This window comes from Salarias fasciatus, chromosome 8 (genome assembly GCF_902148845.1).
Source record: "Salarias fasciatus chromosome 8, fSalaFa1.1, whole genome shotgun sequence".
Lineage (NCBI taxonomy): Eukaryota > Metazoa > Chordata > Actinopteri > Blenniiformes > Blenniidae > Salarias > Salarias fasciatus.
In genome coordinates, this window is record NC_043752.1 from 20,259,445 (window position 1) to 20,278,146 (window position 18,702).

At 51.3% G+C, this 18,702-nt stretch overlaps 1 protein-coding gene across 2 annotated transcripts; it reads right to left on the reverse strand.

Moving 5' to 3' along the window:
• Positions 1–1,405: 1,405 nt before the first annotated feature.
• Positions 1,406–5,809, reverse strand: LOC115393644 (ras-related C3 botulinum toxin substrate 3). Of its 2 annotated transcripts, XM_030098743.1 has the most exons (6): positions 5,612–5,806; positions 2,903–2,974; positions 2,666–2,783; positions 2,528–2,590; positions 1,897–2,056; positions 1,408–1,601 (listed from the first exon to the last, which is right to left on the reverse strand). In XM_030098743.1, exons 1-6 carry the CDS (start codon positions 5,644–5,646, stop codon positions 1,471–1,473), a joined length of 579 nt encoding a protein of 192 aa, XP_029954603.1. In that variant the 5' UTR covers positions 5,647–5,806; the 3' UTR covers positions 1,408–1,470. The 2 variants fall into 2 exon arrangements, with proteins under 2 accessions (XP_029954602.1, XP_029954603.1); XM_030098742.1 differs by having other exon boundaries at positions 1,406–1,601; positions 2,528–2,783; positions 5,612–5,809.
• Positions 5,810–18,702: the final 12,893 nt, after the last annotated feature.

Genomic DNA, 18,702 nt, shown 5'->3' on the forward strand with positions numbered 1-18,702 from the left:
GCATTCTTCTTCTTCTAGGGATTAATCTGTACATCTCCAGGTGTTCTCTCCTCCCGGCCGCAGAGCGCCGAGGCGTCTGCAGCATCACCACAACACGATAGGAAACGGTACCAAAACTGGACACTAAAAAACTTGGCTTCAAACAATACTGTCTGTATGCACTACCCCGAACTCACACACACACGCACACACACACACACACCTGCTCATATATACACACCTGTCTCACACACACACTCACACTCACACAGGAACAGAGACAAGATCTAAACGATGGGAGAAATTAAGACAGAATATTTTAAGACCCATGCAAGCTCCTCCACCCTGGAAGCAGAACTCAGGCAGCAAAGGTAGAACGCCCCCGTTTGGCATGCTCGTCGGTCACATGTTCACAGTTAGATGAAGAGACCCTCAGGCGCCCGGCTGAGACCCTCCGTCAGCACCGTCAGTCCTGCAGAGTCCGACTCCAACCAGCACCAACTCTCCACAACGCGTGTTCCGCTGAAGCAGCAGAAGGTTCCGGTTCAGACGTCAGGTTTGATCAGACTCCATCAGAGCTTGACGTCCGCCGCCCGTCAGACGGACTGGATGGTAGAGATGTGCTCTGGGTTGAGAAGAGTTGGAACGTGGTTCAGGACCCAGGTCTGGCTGGGTCAGAGACGGGAAGCTGGTCTAAGCCGGTCTGAACTGGTCTGAATGGATATGAACCAGTTTGAACCGGTCTGAACTGGACTCAATGGGTCTAAACCGGTCTAAACTGGTCTGAAACAGACTGAACCGGTCTGAATGGAGCTGAACCGTTTGAAACCACTCTGGACCAGTCAAAAGCGGTCTAAACCAGTTGGAACTGGTCTGAACTGCGTCTAAACTGGTCTAAACCAGTCTGAACCAGTCAAACACGGTCTAAACCAGTTTGAACCAGTTGAAAGCAGTCTAAACTGGTCTTAACCGGACTGAACCAGTCTAAACTGGTCTGAACCGGCCTTAACTGGTCTAAACCAGTCTGAACTGGTCTGAACCAGTCTAATCCAGGCTGAACCGGTCTGAACCGGCCCAAACGGGTCTGAACCGGTCTGAGCCTGCCGGTCCCAGGCGAGCGGCTGAGGGTGACTTCAGACCTGAAGGCGTTTTCACAGTTCACGTTTTTTTTCTATTCAACACTGCATTATTCAAGCAAGCGCGGCCGGGAGGAGGCGGAGGGCGGAGACGAGCTCCGCCCGCCTCCGTCAGCCCTCGTGGCAACATGACGCGAGTACAAAGTAGCTGGACAGTCAGTGTCTCCTACACAACCTACACGAGCCTACTCAGTAATATTCAGTAATGGTAAAAAACTGCTCTGGTCACCAACATGGTATTGAAAAAACATCGATATAAAGAAAGCGGTCTCAGCAGTGCTTCCTCTCTCAGAGAAGTAGTGGTAGTTGTTCATGGTGATGTGGTGCAGTGGAAAGCCGTGCGCCCCCCCTCCCCTCAGAACATGGTGCACCTCTTGCCCCTCTTCTTCACGGGCGGGGGGCACAGCACGGCCCGGATGGCCTCGTCGAATACCGTCTTCAGGCCCCGCTGGGTCAGCGCCGAGCACTCCAGGTACTTCACCGCACCTGAGGACCAGAGTGCATGATGGGAAATACAGGGACTACAGGGAGGATTCAGGCCTGGACCAGATCCTCTGGCAGAACCACAACAGTCACCCTTCAGGTTCTCAGACTGTTTAGATCTCTGTGTTCTCCTATTGTTAATGTTTAGAGAGTATGTCTGAGGACCCGTCCCGCTGAACCGGACCCTGTGAGGACCCGTCCCGCTGAACCGGACCCTGTGAGGACCCGTCCCGCTGAACCGGACCCTGTGAGGACCCGTCCCGCTGAACCGGACCCTGGGTGTCCTGGCGGTGCTCACCTATCTCCCTGGCCATGGCCAGGCCCTGGGGGTAGGTGATGGGGGACAGCTTCTTGTCCCGCAGCCTCTCGATGGTGTCCTTGTCGTCTCGCAGGTCCAGCTTGGTTCCCACCAGGATGATGGGCGTGTTGGGGCAGTGGTGTCGCACCTCAGGGTACCACTGATCCACCGCGCACACACACACACACACACACACACACACACACACACACACACACACACACACACACACACACAGGTGTCCATATGGATAGAGAAGAGACAGTCAGTGGGGGGGAGCGGTGGCGCCGTGTGGAGCCGCCGGTTCACCTAACAGACCTCTAAAGACGTCACACGGTTCGAGCCCCCGTCAGACTGTGCGGGGGGAGGCGGGGCCGTCCCCGGTGCGGTTTTGTCCGAGAGCGTCTGACGGCGCTCCGCGGGCCAAACCGCGGCCGGCCGCCGCTCTCCCTCCCCACAGCGCGTTCAGGCCTCCTCCCACAATGCACCTCTGTCAGAGCCAAGCGGGCGCTTCTGAGTGGAGGGCTGAACGTTCAGGGGGCAAAGGCGAGCCAGGAGCCCGAGATGTGCCTCTGTGTGGTCAGACTCGGCGGGGCGGGGGGGGGGGAGGGGGGTCAGTCCACGTACTGACCTTGGCTCGGACGTTCTCAAAGGAGGCGGGACTGACCAGGGAGAAGCATATCAAGAACACATCCTGGAGAGAACCAGACACAGGGTGAGCGCACCAGCTGCCAGTGTGTGTGTGTGTGTGTGTGTCAGTGTGCGGTACCGTCTGTGGGTAGGACAGTGGTCTCAGCCGGTCGTAGTCCTCCTGTCCTGCGGTGTCCCACAGTCCCAGGTTGACCGGTTTCCCGTCCACCATCACATTGGCAGAGTAGTTGTCGAAGCTGTGGAGGCGTGGCACATCCGGCGCCGAGCCACGCCACGGCGTTCAGAACCACAACTTTAACACTGCACGGAGTGTGTGTGTGTGTGTGTGTGTGTGTGTGTGTGTGTGTATACTCACACAGTGGGGATGTATTCACCCGGGAAGGCATTGGTGGTGTAGCTGATCAGTAGACAGGTCTTACCCACAGCCCTGAGGAGGAGGAGACAGCATGTGAGTGCACACACACACACACACACACACACACACACACACACACACACAGTAACGGAGGCAGCAGGCTGCTGGTACACAGACACTAGCCTACATTCACATCGCCTCAGGACACAGTGACCTCTTATGATGCTCACACACTCACACACACACACACACACACACACACACACACACACACACACACACACACACACACACACACACACACACACACACACATCTGTACTCCTCTAGTAGTGACAACATTCATTGACATAATGCATTTCCTCGCCTCTGATTTTTGATGGTGAGTTTGAGCAGGTCAGGGTTATGGGGTTAGGGGTTAGGGTTTAGGGTTTAGGATGTAGGTTTAGGGTTTAGGGTGTAGGTTTAGCCTAACCCTAGCTAACCCTAACCCTACCTAAACCACCCAGCCGTCAGGCGAAGTGGAAGAAGTCGCTGAGATACCTGAACGCCATGGGGGTCTGGGGACTGCTGCTGTTTGCATCCTGTTACTGAAAACCTCTCATTCTCACTGTACTGAAGTAAAAAAAAAAAAATGAAGCAAACTGAAGTAATATTGACTATTCTCAGTCTGTGTTGGCCGTTTGTGGACTTTAGTGCTCATGCACGGCGTTCTCTCACATCCCGGGTGTCTCCTCAGGAGCGAAGCCCCCCATAAAACCTGGTCAGTCAGCACTCTCTGATCCCTGAGCAGCAGCAGAATCTGGTGAACGAGCCGACAGCCGTTTCAGAGCGATTACTCAGGATTGAACAGGTAACATTCCTCATAACGTCCCCCAGAGAGCACCGTTCAGGTTGCCAGTTTGGGAGAGCTTACTTGATTTTGGGCAGTTTGGGGCTTCAAACCTGCAGAGCACGGAGCACCACCTGTGTCTCGTGCACTGCCGGGACCGTGCACACTGTGCACGATGGCAGCCGAGGGGACATTTCTGGACCATATGAGCTTATTTACTGTAAATACAACTGATGAGCGCCTGCCTGGATGGCCGAGGCGCCGCCGTGGCCCGGCTGGCCCGAGCATGGAGAGCAACCAGACCATGGCGAGGAAGGACACAGCTGGAGACGTGCTCAGCTGGTTTATTTTCCCAAACTTCGCATGCAAATCGCAGGTGCACAGGTGGCTAAAACACTGATGCTCTAACCCTTACCCTAACCCTGAATCTAACCGAAGCCTAAGTCTCTCCCAAACCCAAAGATCAAGTCTTAACCCTCAAAAAGGTCCGTCAGAAAGTGAGAACCAGAGGAACTAGACGATCCAGTGCTACAGATGCACCGATCCACATTATTTCACCTCTGATGGGATCCCGATCCCTGAATTTGGATCTGTGGTAACAGTGATACTGTGAAACGTATGAAGGTTCGTCTGAAAAGGCAACTTGAGGTCAGAAAAGAAAGAAAAACAGGAAATCCTGTTAATAGGGGCAATCACACACTGCAAATGTAAGAGTTTCAAACTGAAATTCAGACAGAGGGTGCAGATCTCCAACACTCCGCTCCAGAGAACACCGAGACCTGCTTCAGCTGGACAGGATCACTACGGTCCGTCAGTGATTACAGAGCGGTTCTCCGTGTTCTCCACTGATAACGTTTAGACTGCATTGTTCTCTGCAGCATTTTTTGGTGTGTGTGTGTGTGTGTGTGTGTGTGTGTGTGTGTGTGTGTGTGTGTGTGTGTGTGTGTGTGTGTGTGTGTGTGGTTTCATTACTAAAACAAACAGAATCAGTGGACCATCAGTAGAACAGGCATCGTTTTCAGCTGTTGCCATGTAAACATGTAGATTTTCTGAAACAAAATGCATAAATGATGTTTTCACCATCAAGATGGCTCCAGAGATGAAATTACTAAATTAAAAAAAAAGTGAAACAATCCAACAGCTGAAATAACAAACGGGTCTCAGAGAAAATCACTGGTTAAATTTGTAAACTGCTGTTTTTGTGGATGTGGTGGAGCTCTGAAGCTGACTGAAGGGTCAGAGGTCATCAGGACCGGACCTGTTTATTAGTGTGGAGCAGGAGGGTGGAGCCTGGGTGAGGAGAGAGGGGTGGGAGGGTGGGTGCAGACTGGAGAATGAGGACTGTGGGAGGCAGGTGGATGGAGACTGATGGAGAGGAGGGTGGATGGTAGTTGGAAGCAGACCGCAGCTGATGGGTGGATGGAGGGTGGATGCAGATTGGGGTCAGTGGGTGGATGCAGAGGGTGGAGGCTGGGTGGATCAGACTGTGGGTGGAGGCTGGGTGGATCAGACTGTGGGTGGAGGCTGGGTGGATCAGACTGTGGGTGGAGGCTGGGTGGATGTCAGTATAAAGGCACACTGTGTGCGGATCGAGGCCAGCGGGGCCTGCTCGCCCCTGCCTGGGCCACACTCTCCCAGCCCGCATCAGCCCTCCACACGGGCCCGCGGAGCGTGCACCGTCCCCCGCAAAGCCTCCCCGGGACCCCCGCTCCCTGCGCGGAGCACGGAGGCGGGGAGAGAAGCACCGAGCGGCGGCGGAGACCCCGGACTGCGCCGCGGCCGCCGCTCCCTCATCCTCCCATCCTCCGTCCATCCGCGGACGCATCACTGAACCGCTCGGTGCGAACCGGACCGCCGGGAGGGGGACGCGCTCTTACCCGTCGCCGACCACCACACATTTTATAGCTTGCATTTGTACGGACGCTGGAGGCTTCCGGGGAGCCGGCGGGCGGGATGGAAGGGATCCGACAGGGTGCACGGAGGTCTCGGATGAGAGCAGCGGGCCAGTCCGCTCGATGGAGCCGCAGTGAAAGGCGCTGATGACGGAAAGGGCCGAGGCGCTCCGGAAAGAGCCGAGTGCCTTTAAAGGGACAGCAGCCGGAACAGGGCGAAGGCTGTGCGGACAAGAGGGTTCAGGTCCCACACTTCCGGGTTCGTCCTGTACATACACATACATACATACATACATATACCATCAATGACACACACACACACACACACACACACACACACACACACACACACACACACACACACACACACACACACACACTCTGCAACGGGTCATTCGTCAATGAAGCTGGACGATTTGTTTAATGACAAGTATTAAATCGTAATTTTTAATGATCATTTTTTTATTTGAATATCAATTTTTTTGCATTGAATAGTCTTCAATATTCCTATTTCTATTATTGGTTGTGCAAAATGTAACTGCTGGGATGATTGAATTTTCCCTTGAGGAAGGAAATAAAACTCATCTTATATCTAAAACTGGACAGTCAGACTCCTTCACTGCCTGTTGGCACATCTCGGACGAGGAATCGTCTCTCACTTCTTTTTAACGCGCTCTGCTCTCAGCCTCAGGGACTGGTGGTTTCAGAGCCTTAACTGAAGGGGAAACATCTTGACAGCTCAGGGATCTTTGGCTGTAATTGTGAATAGCGGTGACCTCATACATTCCCAACCAACAAACAGCACAGTGACACGACCAATACAGGCACAGTCACCCACAGTCCCCGTGGGACCCCCACAACCCCACAGGAGGACCGCCAGGGTGCTGTTCACCCGGCCTTCTGCTCCACCCTGCAAGGGAAGGTGCAGCCATGTGGATCCTGAGGCGCCTCAGCTCTGCCATGACTGCAGCCAGGCTCCGACAAACAGGGACCAGCCCCACCGAAATCCAGGACAGAGAGAACGAGTGATTGTGCTCTGTGATTAATAAACTGTGAATATTTACATATTAAAAAGAAAAACGGGGAAAATTAAAAAGAAAAACGGGGAAAAAACAAGAGAAAGGTGACAAACACCACCTGCTCATGCTCTAACATGCAGAGAGAGAACCTGTCCTCTCCTGTCCTTTCCAGATGTCCACGTCCTCATCTGTCCTGTCTTCTCAGAAGCACAGAGGAACCTGCATTTGACTCCAGAGTCTTCCTCTGAATCTAACCCTAAGATCTGATTTAAAATAAATCCAAATAATCAGATGAGAGGAAATAAATCATAACTTTTATTTATTGCTTATAAATGATTTGTTGGTCTTACATGACATCAGTACACAACAACTTCAGCAAAACATGAATCAACTTCAAATTCCAGCAGTGGTTCATGAGCTGTCATGCACAAAATGATCACATTCAAATGAATAATATGTGAGAAATATTGCCGTTAAGGTCTCCTGCTTGGGAACGCTTCGCCCTCCTGGTTAAATATTAGAGCACAGAAAAGCAGGTGGGTAATCGGAGGGCGGTGGGGTCATAGTTCTGCTGAGATCAACACCTCAAACATGTTAACTCACTTCAAAGACACATCGGAGTGCAAACAGCTGACTTTGGCATTCAAGCAAGCTCTCTCTAATAATTCTGAATAATTCTCTGATAATAATTTATTTTTAAAATTTCTATAATATTACAAAAACATCTTAATATACAACCAATTGTATGCTTTGCATTTTGTTCTCATGCTGTACTGAAAATGAACGAGGTATCGAACCGTGGCTTTTGTGCATCGTTACACTCCAGCCTGTGCTCGGTGCTGCTCCTTCACACCAGCAGTAATATCAAACCAGCTTCAATCACTAAAACCTTCAGAATGACACAAACATCTTTGGCCTTTATCCCCTCCGTGTTGTTGATTCGTCTTACAAATAAATAAAGTTAATCTTGAATGATTTGACTGTCAAGTTGTGATTGATGCGTGCTGCTTGTTGATCCTCATTCGGTCCAGATCGGAGCAGAGAGTCTGTTTTCAGGCTCCTAGAAGCCGGTGGGGGAGCTGGAGAGCGACGGACTCATCGACGCGTCGATGGTCATGGCGAGGATGTGGCACAACTCTTTAGCCTGGAACAGGAAACACACAGAGGAAGGCAGCGAGCCGCCATCCGGCGTTCAGAACTGATCAACAGAGTCACCGTCTTCACAAATACACGTCACAGAGAACGCATGCAGAAACCTGACCCTGGTGATCCCTTCTCGAGGCTGCAGACGGCTGGGAGGCTCACCTGCTTCAGCTGCATGCTGATCTTCTTGATATTTGATGGACTGCCGTACGCCAGCTCCAGTGTGGGCAGCTTGGCTTGTTTTTTGGGGCGGACGGTGCGCAGGGACATGATGTCCTCCAGGTGAATGAAGAGGATGTGCGCCTGCAGCGGACAAACGGACCGTCAGATCACATGACCCTGCAAAGTCCATTCCCAGCTAATGACAGGTGGGTTCATGCTGTAATTCTCATGCTAAGAAGACGATGATGGTTCCTTTCCAACCAGTGTTTGGGGAACCACAAGAACCATTAATGAGTAAAATGCTGATGCTGATTGTCTCACCTACACCGACAATGATCATGTTATAAACAACAAAGTCATTCTGCACATGGAAGGCTTTAATCAGGACAGATCCGCTGAAGTGAGGATGGTGAGGTAGTGTGGAGACTGGTGACTGAAGTACCTGTGTAGTTTGGTTCAGGAACAGCACCCCCTTGTCGCTGACGCTGACGAAGCAGGGCGATGGGATTTTACCCTTCGTCACTTTCTGCACCAAGAAGGTGTTGGCGCCGAACAGAGGGACGGAGGACAAGACCTCTGAAAGAGACCAGTCGAAGAAATGCCATTAGAAAACAAGGGAGTCTGAGACTAGACAAGACGAGACAAGAGATTCTAAGACTTAGACAAGAGAAAACAACTAGATTGGAGGACAAGAAATAAGACTAAAAAGATGAGACAAGGAAACACAAAGCACTAAACAAGATTATAAGAAAATACAAAGAGAGAATAGAAGAGAAGGCGCTCCTCACCGATGAACTGGGTCTTGGCGTCCGTCGGTTGGAGGTTCTGCATGGCAGCGACCTGACTCTGACAGAAGGCGAAAACGTCGTCAACTGGAGGGCTGAGGTCGTTCTGCTTGGGCAGGTAGAATTTAAGCTCCGATCTGAAGACAAAGAGTACAATTCAAACTGTGAGTGTTCTCAAATACAGAATGTATCGATACAGTAAGAGTTCTCTGTCGTGGGAAACACCGAAGACTCTGACGATACATGATGAGTCAAGACGAGATGAGATGACACAAGATAAATGAGCAAAGAAAACAAAAGGCAAGACAAAATAAAATGATCCAAACAAAGAAACATGAGAAAAAAAAACAATAAAGACAAATGAACTTCAGAGAAGACACGATAAGGAGGAGTAAGAAGACACAACACAAGGTAAGACGAGACAAAACAGAGTAAGACCAGAAAATGAGATGAAACGAGGTGAGATTAGAAAAGTCAAGTGAGGAGAAGGGGTGGATGGGTACAAGGCCTGGCTCCACAGCTGACTGCAGGTTAATGAGTGACACCCACAGGGACGGCTGGTGGTTTTGGCCCAGAGCTACGTGCTGCAGAGCGGCGAGCTGAGCGAGCTGCTGAGCTGAAGCAGGAAACATCAGGTTTCCACCCAGGAAGTCGGCCAGGAGCTGCAGAGAGACGCACACGTTAATACCACCGCGGGCCAGAAGGCCTCTTCGACGGGTCTGAGCGGCTCACCTGCTGGAAGTGGAAATCCAAGGCGAGGTCGTTGCTGAAGTTCAGCGGCTCCGCCCAGAAGACTCTCCTCAGAGCCAGCTGCACGGAGCCATCGTCCAGCAGGACGTCCATCACGTACTCGTTCGGATAGAAGGGACGCGTCATCCCATCTGAGTGCATGGAGGGAACATACGGCCTTCAAGGAAAGCTAATGCTAAACATCAAACATTTAGCCACCAGCTAAACGAGTAGCCACCAGCTAACGCTAAACATGTAGCTAACAGCTAGCTCTACATATGTAGCCTCCAGAATACTCTAGCCATGTAGCCAGGAGCTAACATTCTTATAACTACAGACCATTATCCAAACCTAAGCTGATCACGCTTTTCTAATCAACATGGAGGAATTCCTTTCCCCTCATTGCTGTTCCTGTTTCCAGGATGTAGTGAGGCGCTGTGCTCGAGCCAGAGCCATATAGTGTGAGAGTTGTGACAATGATCGTTCGGTTCAGCCAGTTTTTGTCCAGCATTCGTTTCTGTATTGTTTATTTTCATCAGTCACTAGCCATGTTGCCATCAGAATGTCATTGCATGCTGCCTGACTTCAACATTTTGTTCGCCACTGATGTGTTAACACGGCCAGGAATCGAACCGGTGACCTCAGCCCGCAGGTAGGTATTCTGTTACCTTGCTGCCTGGAGGCCAGGAGAGAGAACTCTTTGACTTCGTTGGCTTCCGAGATGCCCATTTCCTGACACAGCTCCATCACCACGTCTGCGGCCACCTGCAGGAAGAAGAAGCAGCGTGAGGCGAAGCGGTTTGGCGCCGAGCAGGACGGTCAGCCAGTGTTCCAGCACCACCCAGGTTAAAGCAGGACAGGCTTCAATGCAGGTACATCAGTGATTATTTAATGTTTATTGACGTTATTTAATTACTATTTTTTACGTGTAATCAACTCATTAAAATCGTCATTCATTTGATGTAAAAATATTTATAATAATCTTACTAATTAATTAACGACGTCATGGTCCAGTGTTACAGCATGCCATTGAATTGATTTCTTCAAAGTAATTCTGATCACATCCATTGTTCTGGTCTGAAGAGTTTGAAGCAGCAATCCTGTTCTCTGGGATTGATCTGTCGTGACTTGATGTGCAGGAGAACCAATCGGGCATAAGGATCCTCCGACTGACTTTAATCATGTAAACTGAGTCATTTGAACTGTTTTAGCCATTTTCATTCTGAAATCAATCTGGCTTTTTTTTCCTTTTTAAATGTTTCTTTTTTGTTTGTTTGTTTGTTTTTTGTTGACAAGTTTATCCAGGTTATGAGTTTTTCTAGTCATGTGAGCTTTTCTTTTTCTGTCTGTCTTTCTTTTTGGCCTGTTAGCTTTAGCAGAGCGCTGATAATATTCCCGTGGCTGTTCAGCAGCTGCAGCGCTCCTGACTGACTGACTGAGTTCCAAAGAATCAGGAACATCTTACAGTGAAGTTGAAGATCTTGACAGGAAATTCCACGTCTCCAGGAAGAATGATGGGACAAATCTGAGAATTTTTACCAGCCTGTGGAGGATTAGAACACCAGCATGAGAGACAGAACAGGGAGAACAGTAACAGAAGAGCTGCTGGGTAAATTTTCGAACCCAAGGCACACAGTGAAAGCTCTCTGCTTTGACTTGAAGTTGTGAACGTGTTCTAAAGCGGGAAGTCCCTGTGCTCTGAACTCACCAGGAACATCTCCGTCTCCACCTGTGACGGAATGTTCCGCCGTCCACCGAAGGTGAAAGTGCGCTGCAGGTTGTCCTGACACGCGAAGGCCATATCTGAGGACACAGCGTCTGTCTGAGAACCCCATCCCGAACACACAGGATTGCTCTGAAAGGACCGCTGCTACCTTGGTACGGGTTCCCCGGGTCCTCCGAGATGTCGTAGAGGTGACGGGCGAAGTAGGGCTGCAGGGTGGAGGAACACGGGAAGAAGCCACAGATCAGGCAGAGCAGCCGCCAGCCCACGTCCAAGCTGGACCTGCAGAGGAGACACGGCGGGCCGCTCAGGAACATCCACAACCCAGAGTTTGACCAACATTTTGAGTTCTACTGTTCCGCTCATCGCTGACGAACTCATCGTGTTAATAACCCGCACCACCTAGTTCCTGACAGACTGGCCAATCAGAGATCAGGCCACGCCCACCTCCGAAGCTCAGCGGTTCATTGTTGTGGAGCTGGGACTCATTTTGGACACGTATTCTGAATGTGTTCTTTAAATCTGGTTCTTTTTAAGAATAGTTTAGAAGACCTTTCCCAGATTTGAATAATTACTTTGAGCCATTTTACCTCATCCTGTCCTTGTTTAAATGAATCATAAATTCCAAGGTAACTCATCATCTTTGGTTCTAACATGGTGCTCACCACTTGATCTATCTCTGTTTGGACTGTGATGCATGTTTAAGTTGATAAACCACTGAAATGTTGTCATCTAGATCCACAGGGAGAACATGAAAGCTGCACACAGAAAGGTCTAGACTGGAACCGTGTCGTCCTCACGGCGAAGCGGCTCTCCCTCAGAGCACTGGACAGACTCACTTGGTGGGGTTGTTGGTTGTCTGCTTGATGACCTGGCAGTAGATTTCATCTCTCAGCTGCTCGTTCTCCTTCCCTAACTGAAGAGAACATCACATGAGCTTCACATCCAGTACCGGGTTGGGTTTCCACTCTCTGCTACGTGAACACTGACCAGCAGGATTTGCGTCATGCAGCGGATCGGGGTGTTGCCCCTCTCCAGGGGCATGTCCTCCATGAACTGCATCAGGTCTGGACGGACAGAAGGACAGAAGAGTGAGCAGAGGAAGAGCGAGCTGGCGTCTCGTCACCAGGATGTGAAGGCGCTCACTGTGAAAACACAGGACTGAAGAGTTCTTCAGCTCCAGGTCGTTGTAGAGGATCAGAGAGTCCTGGATGGGAACCTTGATGGAAATCAAACACAAGCAACTGTATTCAGGATGGTCTCCTACAGACAACATGGTATCATCAGCGAAAAAACTAACATTTGACAAGCGGCTCATCTTTATCTGAGTAGTGGAGACAGATCGACATGAATAATAATAATAATAATAATAATAATAATAATAATAATAATAATAATAATAATAAGAAGAAGAAGAAGAAGAAGAAGAAGAAGAAGAAGAAGAACGGGTAGACTGAGCTCACCTGTGAATATTTAACAGCCTCAGAAAAGTTCCGTCCACCGATGGGAAGACCGGTACTTTCCACGCTTTGGTGAAAAAATAATGAAAGCACAACGTTAGCATGGCCATGCTACAACAAACCAAATACAGTGTGAATGAGCTTACAGATATTCCAGGTGGGACTGCAACAACATCAACCACGCCTGAACATACCTGAAGTATTTCATAGCAAATTCAACCATGGGTGCATGAATCTCGAAGTCGGAGACGGATCCCTGATTGGAGTTGGGGACGGACTGTGGATCTTGATATAGAATCGGTGATGGGCTCTGCGCTTCGATCCTGACTGGTTCTGGATCCGGCATCAGCCTTCTGTTGGGAAGAGGAATCACGGGGGGAGGGGCGACTTTACTGCTCCTCATGCTTTTCCTCCGGTCATCTCTCCGCTCCAGGTGGAGACAGTGGTAGTCCGGGGCGGCGGACGGCTGCGTCAGGTCTTCTGGGAACAGTCCAGAGCGCCCGCCCAGGGTGCCAAACAGCCAGCCTGACAGACCAGAAAACACGTGATACAACCTGGACGACAGAGCCTGGGACGCTATCATCATGGCGGCTCTTCTCGCTGAGACATGACAGTAGCGAGACTAGTCTGTAAGTCCACCAAATGTCTTCAGTCCGTCTCACCTGTCTGCAATGCGTCCATCGGCAGCAGTTTGATTATGTCGCCTTTATTGAATTTCAGCAAACTCTTGTCGTCAGTCACGAAACTCTTCAAGGCGATCACATGACCCGAGTTCTGCAGAGCCAGGAGACACAGCAGCAAAAAAGGACCTATTAGCACATACGCCATAGTCCAAACCGTGAGTTGTGTCATTTTGTAGGTCAGTTGAAAACTAATCATGGTGAAGATGTGATGAGGCAGGAGATCAATGACCTTGATGAGTTCCTGGAGGAAGAGCTGGATCATTGCAGTGATCTGAGGAGCTCGAGGGGACTTCAACATCAGGTTTTCAGTCCTGAGCTCCAGGTTCACCGTATTCGTTCCCTCCAGGTCGACCGACAGCACCTCCGCAAAACTGCATCCACACAACACAAATCAGCTCACACACATAGAAACGAACGGCTCTGCACTCAGGTCGGAGGGGTACCTGTAGCTTTTCAGCACTCGCAGGTGTTTGGGGTTGATGCCCGACGCTCTCACGACCTTCAGGAGACGAATTCCACGATGGGACACGCCCAGCATCTGAGCCTCTGCACCTTCCAGCTGCAGACAACCACAAGCTTGTTAGAATATTTTGTCTGTCAACGAGTCCTCCAAGGAAAACAATCTTCTCCGTAAACACCAGAGTACAGTACCGGAAAGCCACATGATGCGGCTTTCCGGTACGATACACTGGTGTTTACGTTGGATTTCTCAATCTCTTGGAAAGTTCAGAGGTCAAACCCGACAACAGGAAGACGTGGCACCTTGACCGGGAACAGTCGGGTGAAGTAGTTCTCCCAGTTGTCTCGAGCTGCGATGACGATCCTCTTCTTCATGCTCTCGTCCTGGATGGTGTTGACGCTCGTCCCCACATTGAAATTTGCTGCAGGAGGCAAGGAAGTGGGTGTGGTGATGGATGAGCGGGGTAGAGAACATAATTCAGGGTTCCTTCTCTCAGCGTGCAGGTTTGGAAACTTCAGGAAGTCAAAGTCTCACCGAGCAAGTCCTTCATCTTCCTCCTCTCCTCTCTGCTGATCCTCACACAGCTTTCAGAAAACGTGTCCCTCATGATCTGAGGAGCAAAGAAAAGGCATCCTGTCATCTGTGAGACATCTCGAAACGTTCGGTGAAGAAGAAGACCTTGTGCTCAGACTGACCTGCTCACACAGCAGGTTGAGGACGTACGGCCGGTTGAACATCTCTCTGGGATAAAACACCTGAACAGGTAAACCCAGGTCAGTGACGTGGAGAAGTACGATAGGTAGAAAGACTATGGTGTGTGTGTGTGTGTGTGTGTGTGTGTGTCACCTCCTTCCTCAGGAACAGTTTCCCTGGCATGTTGACATGAGAGAAGTAAACTCCGGCAGAGAATCGGTGCAAAATGGTTCGCATTCCGTCGACGTCGTCAGGCATCTCGTCTGAAGAAATAAGATCAAAACTGAGACTGAAGACAAGGAGAGCTCACAAGGAAGGACGGTGGACAGAGGGACAGGGTCCCTAGAGGAGGACAGAGTCCAGAGGGTAGGACAGGGTCCAGAGAGGAGGACAGTCTCTGACAGAAGGAAACCCACTGATGGACGGCGCGATCATCGGCGGCGGCTCGGGGATGTTCTGGAAGAACGCTGCGGTAAAGGGAGGTGGTGAGGGAGATGAACGTAATTCAGGAGATTCAGGCGGAGGAAGTGGCGGAGGAGGTGGAGGTGGAGTTTGAGGAGCCTGCAGGAGGCGCTGGTTGCTGAACAGGTCCTCCAGGGGGCGCTGCTTCTCCCTCATGCTGTTGGAGATGGACCGGCGCCCGGAGGGTGAAGCATTGTCCATCTTGAGAGGAGGTGGAGGAGGTGTCCATTTCCTCTGAACACACCAGAATCACACAGCTGGAGACTTTTCTGGATTCTTCCTGAAAAGACAGCGACTCTGCCGGTTCTTACCTCATTCTGCTGTACCGGTGTTTTGGTCTTCAGTTTGTCCAGAGCTTCCTGTTTGGGATCGGCCTTATTTCCAAATTTTCTTGAAATGCCAGGCCTGTGAGGAGAATGAAGACCTTTTCTGTATTAGTCTCTAGCAGCTGGTTCTAGATCCACAGACTGATGGACTGATTGAGCGTTTGATGAGGAGGAGGTGAACCTGGAGTGCTGACACCAACCTGATGGGTTTGAAGGGCTGAGGCTCCTGCTGGGGTCGGCTGTTGTACTGCTTGATGATCTCCCGGATGTTGGAGGTGGGTTCAGGCCGGTCGGCCTCAGGTGACCTCTCTCTCTGGGAGCTGTTCTCTCGAACCGGAGGGCTTCGAGGACGCTCCACTGCAGGAGGGCTTCGACGACGCTCCGCTGCAGGAGGGCTTCGACGACGCTCCGCTGCAGGAGGGCTTCGACGACGCTCCGCTGCAGGAGAACATAGGTAGAACCTCAAAATCAGCCCAAGACGGTTCTGTCCTGCCAGAGCAGCCACTGAACGGACGAAATCCATGTAGAGTTTCATCGACATGGAGCTGTTGACTCATTTTGTCTTTCCTCGTCTGAACCCGCCCGGCACAACGGATCACCTCACGACCCGACACTCAGACACTCTAAACTCTACCATGAGTTCAGTGAAGTCTGCCTTGACTTTCTGGAGTGAGACGTCAGCGTCTGCACTCACCACGACTCTTGCGGGTGACGGGCGGAGGCGGTGGGCTGGGTGGAGGGGAAGGTGAAGGCTGCCTGACCGGGCTGGACCGGGCCGCTCGTCGCTTTGAGGATTTGGACTCGCCTGGAGGTTTCTTACCTTCAGGACGTTAGAGGAGCAGAAAGTGATGGAGTTAGTGAGAGCGTTAGTATCGTATCAGAAACCAGAAAACAGGAAACCTTGGTCCTGCTCTGTGTTCAGGTTTTAAAGTGTTGCTGAGGCCAGTGGTGTCCCTGCAGCTGTCAGCGTTCGGCTCAACTCACCGATCTTCTGGAAGAAGTCCCTCTTCTCTCTGAAGGACTGCAGGTCCTCCGGATCCATGTCCTCCTCATCGCTGTCCGGCTGTCACAGACAGAAACACACTGTCAGTGTGAGCAGAACCAGCTCGCTGCAGCAGAACCGGCTCCATGCAGCAGAACCAGCTCACTGCAGCAGAACCGGCTTCCTGCAGCAGAACCTGCTCGCTGCAGCAGAACCGGCTCACTGCAGCAGAACCGGCTCGCTGCAGCAGAACCGGCTCACTGCAGCAGAACCGGCTCACTGCAGCAGAACCGGCTCACTGCAGCAGAACCGGCTCGCTGCAGCAGAACCGGCTCGCTGCAGCAGAACCGGCTCGCTGCAGCAGAACCGGCTCGCTGCAGCAGAACCGGCTCGCTGCAGCAGAACCGGCTCGCTGCAGCAGAACCGGCTCACTGCAGCAGGAACCGGCTCCTTGCAGCAGAACCGGCTCGCTGCAGCAGAACCAGCTCGCTGCAGCAGAACCGGCTCACTGCAGCAGAACCGGCTCACTGCAGCAGAACCGGCTCCTTGCAGCAGAACAGCTCCGTGGAGCAGAGACGGGTCTCGGCAATACCTCAGGCCGGCGGCGGCTGGACGGCCGTTTGGTGTCGGGGGTTTTGGTGCGGGCGGGTGGGGGGGAGGGGGAGGGGGAGGGTCGGCGCTCCTCCCTGGTGCGGCGGGACGCGGGGCGCCTCGGCACCTTGTCCTCCTCCTCCTCCTTCGGCTTCTGCCGCTGGCTCTTCTTCTGCTGCTCCTGGGTCTGCTGCTGCGATAAGGTCATGGCCTGCAGGGTCATCTGCTGTGCCTGAGGGGTCAGAGGTCACTGGGGGTCAGCAGAGGGTCAGAACCGGGGGGGGGGGGGGTGTCAGTGAGGAGTGAGCCTCACCATGAGCAAGGCTTGCTGGTTGATGAGCGCCTGCTGATTGGCCTGCTGCGTTGCTGCCATCTGCATGGGGTCGGCCAAGGGGGCGGCGGCCATGGGGGCGGCGGCCATGGGGGCCTGGGGCACCATCATGGCTGCACCGGGTAAAAACAACAACCTGTTACAGACCTGACACCCAGCATCCCACTGGGACAGTAGAAAACCCAACATTATCCAGCATCATCTGTTTTTCAATGTAGGAAAAGCCCAGAAGAAGAGACTTCTGGGAAAACGGCTGTTCTTAAAGTGTAAATAAACATATAGAGAGTCACCTGGCATGGCGGGCATCCCGTAGCCAGGCATGGCTGCTGCTCCGCATGAAACACAGAGATTTTCATCATTAACAAAGTAGTTTGTCACTCTTTAACCCTCTGACCCTCTGACCTTTCAACTCCTCAACCAATCAAAGCATCAACCCATTACCCCAGAAACCCATTAACCCTTCAAACACTTCAGCACTGAAGAGGTGGATCTTTTTCAAATCAGCAGATAATAAAAACAGTTTATCTTTTTCAGACACAATCTTGCATACTGTATATCAGCTCTAATGTCAACATATTCTGTGTTTTACGAATCGCACAATAAACATCATGCAGAGAAAGCTGGAGTCTTCAGACAAACTGAGTCCATGATTGAAAACAGATGTGATTTAATTTGCACTGGATTATTAATTTTTGTTGTTCAGCATTTATGCCTCAGAAGCCTCCTTAAGGTCCTGCACTGCTTGAATTCTCTCTTCATGTTCAGTCTGGAGGTCGCAGGACGATGGGAAGACATGGACAGGCTTTACAGACAGACTGAAGCTTTAAAGACGGAGGCGTGAGGCCAGCCATCCAGAGGTTTCACGGCTGCTTCTCACCCATGGGGTAGGTTGGCATTGTCATTGGCACACCTGAAAAACAGAAAGTCCTCCTTCAGCTTCACTCTGACGAACGCTTCACAATGAGAACGTTCACTCCAGACACGTGAAGCAGTCCTACCAGCTGCGTAAATCCCGGGCTGCATCGGTCCGATTCCTCCTCCTCCTCGCATCCGGCGAGTCAGGTCAAACACCTGCTCCTGGTCCTGGAGACGGGGACGGGGACGGGGACGGGGACACACAGTGCTTCATTGTCTCTTTTTGGACTTGAGATCTCACCTTGTTCAGGCTGTGTTCACTATTTCATTGCTGTTAGACTTCATCAAAGTCTGAAATTAAAGTTTACAGCACACACACACACACACACACACACACACACACACACACACACACACTGACCGAGGGTCCGTTGTCCAGCACATTGTCGAACAGGCCATCGACGTACGCGTCCGTCTGTCGACCCCGGCCTGCACACAGGTTCATTTAATTTAATTAGACTTCAGCAGAAACCCGCTCTGCAGCTCAGTCCGGAGTGAAATAAATCAGATTTATGGGACACAGATGATGTGCAGTGCGTCTGAGCCATCAGATAAACTGTGTTTAGATCAGATTTTAAACGCTTTTATTCAAATACAGAAATCTCATTCTTT

What these genes read in the sequence shown, in the direction of transcription:
- LOC115393644 (XM_030098742.1), bottom strand. Translation starts at nt 5,646, where the DNA reads ATGCAAGCTATAAAATGTGTGGTGGTCGGCGACGG. An exon ending in TGTGTGGTGGTCGGCGACGG is followed by an intron (nt 2,975 to 5,611) that starts GTAAGAGCGCGT and finishes CCTCCTCCTCAG; the next exon opens with GGCTGTGGGTAAGACCTGTC. An exon ending in TTGAGAACGTCCGAGCCAAG is followed by an intron (nt 2,057 to 2,527) that starts GTCAGTACGTGG and finishes GCGGTGGATCAG; the next exon opens with TGGTACCCTGAGGTGCGACA.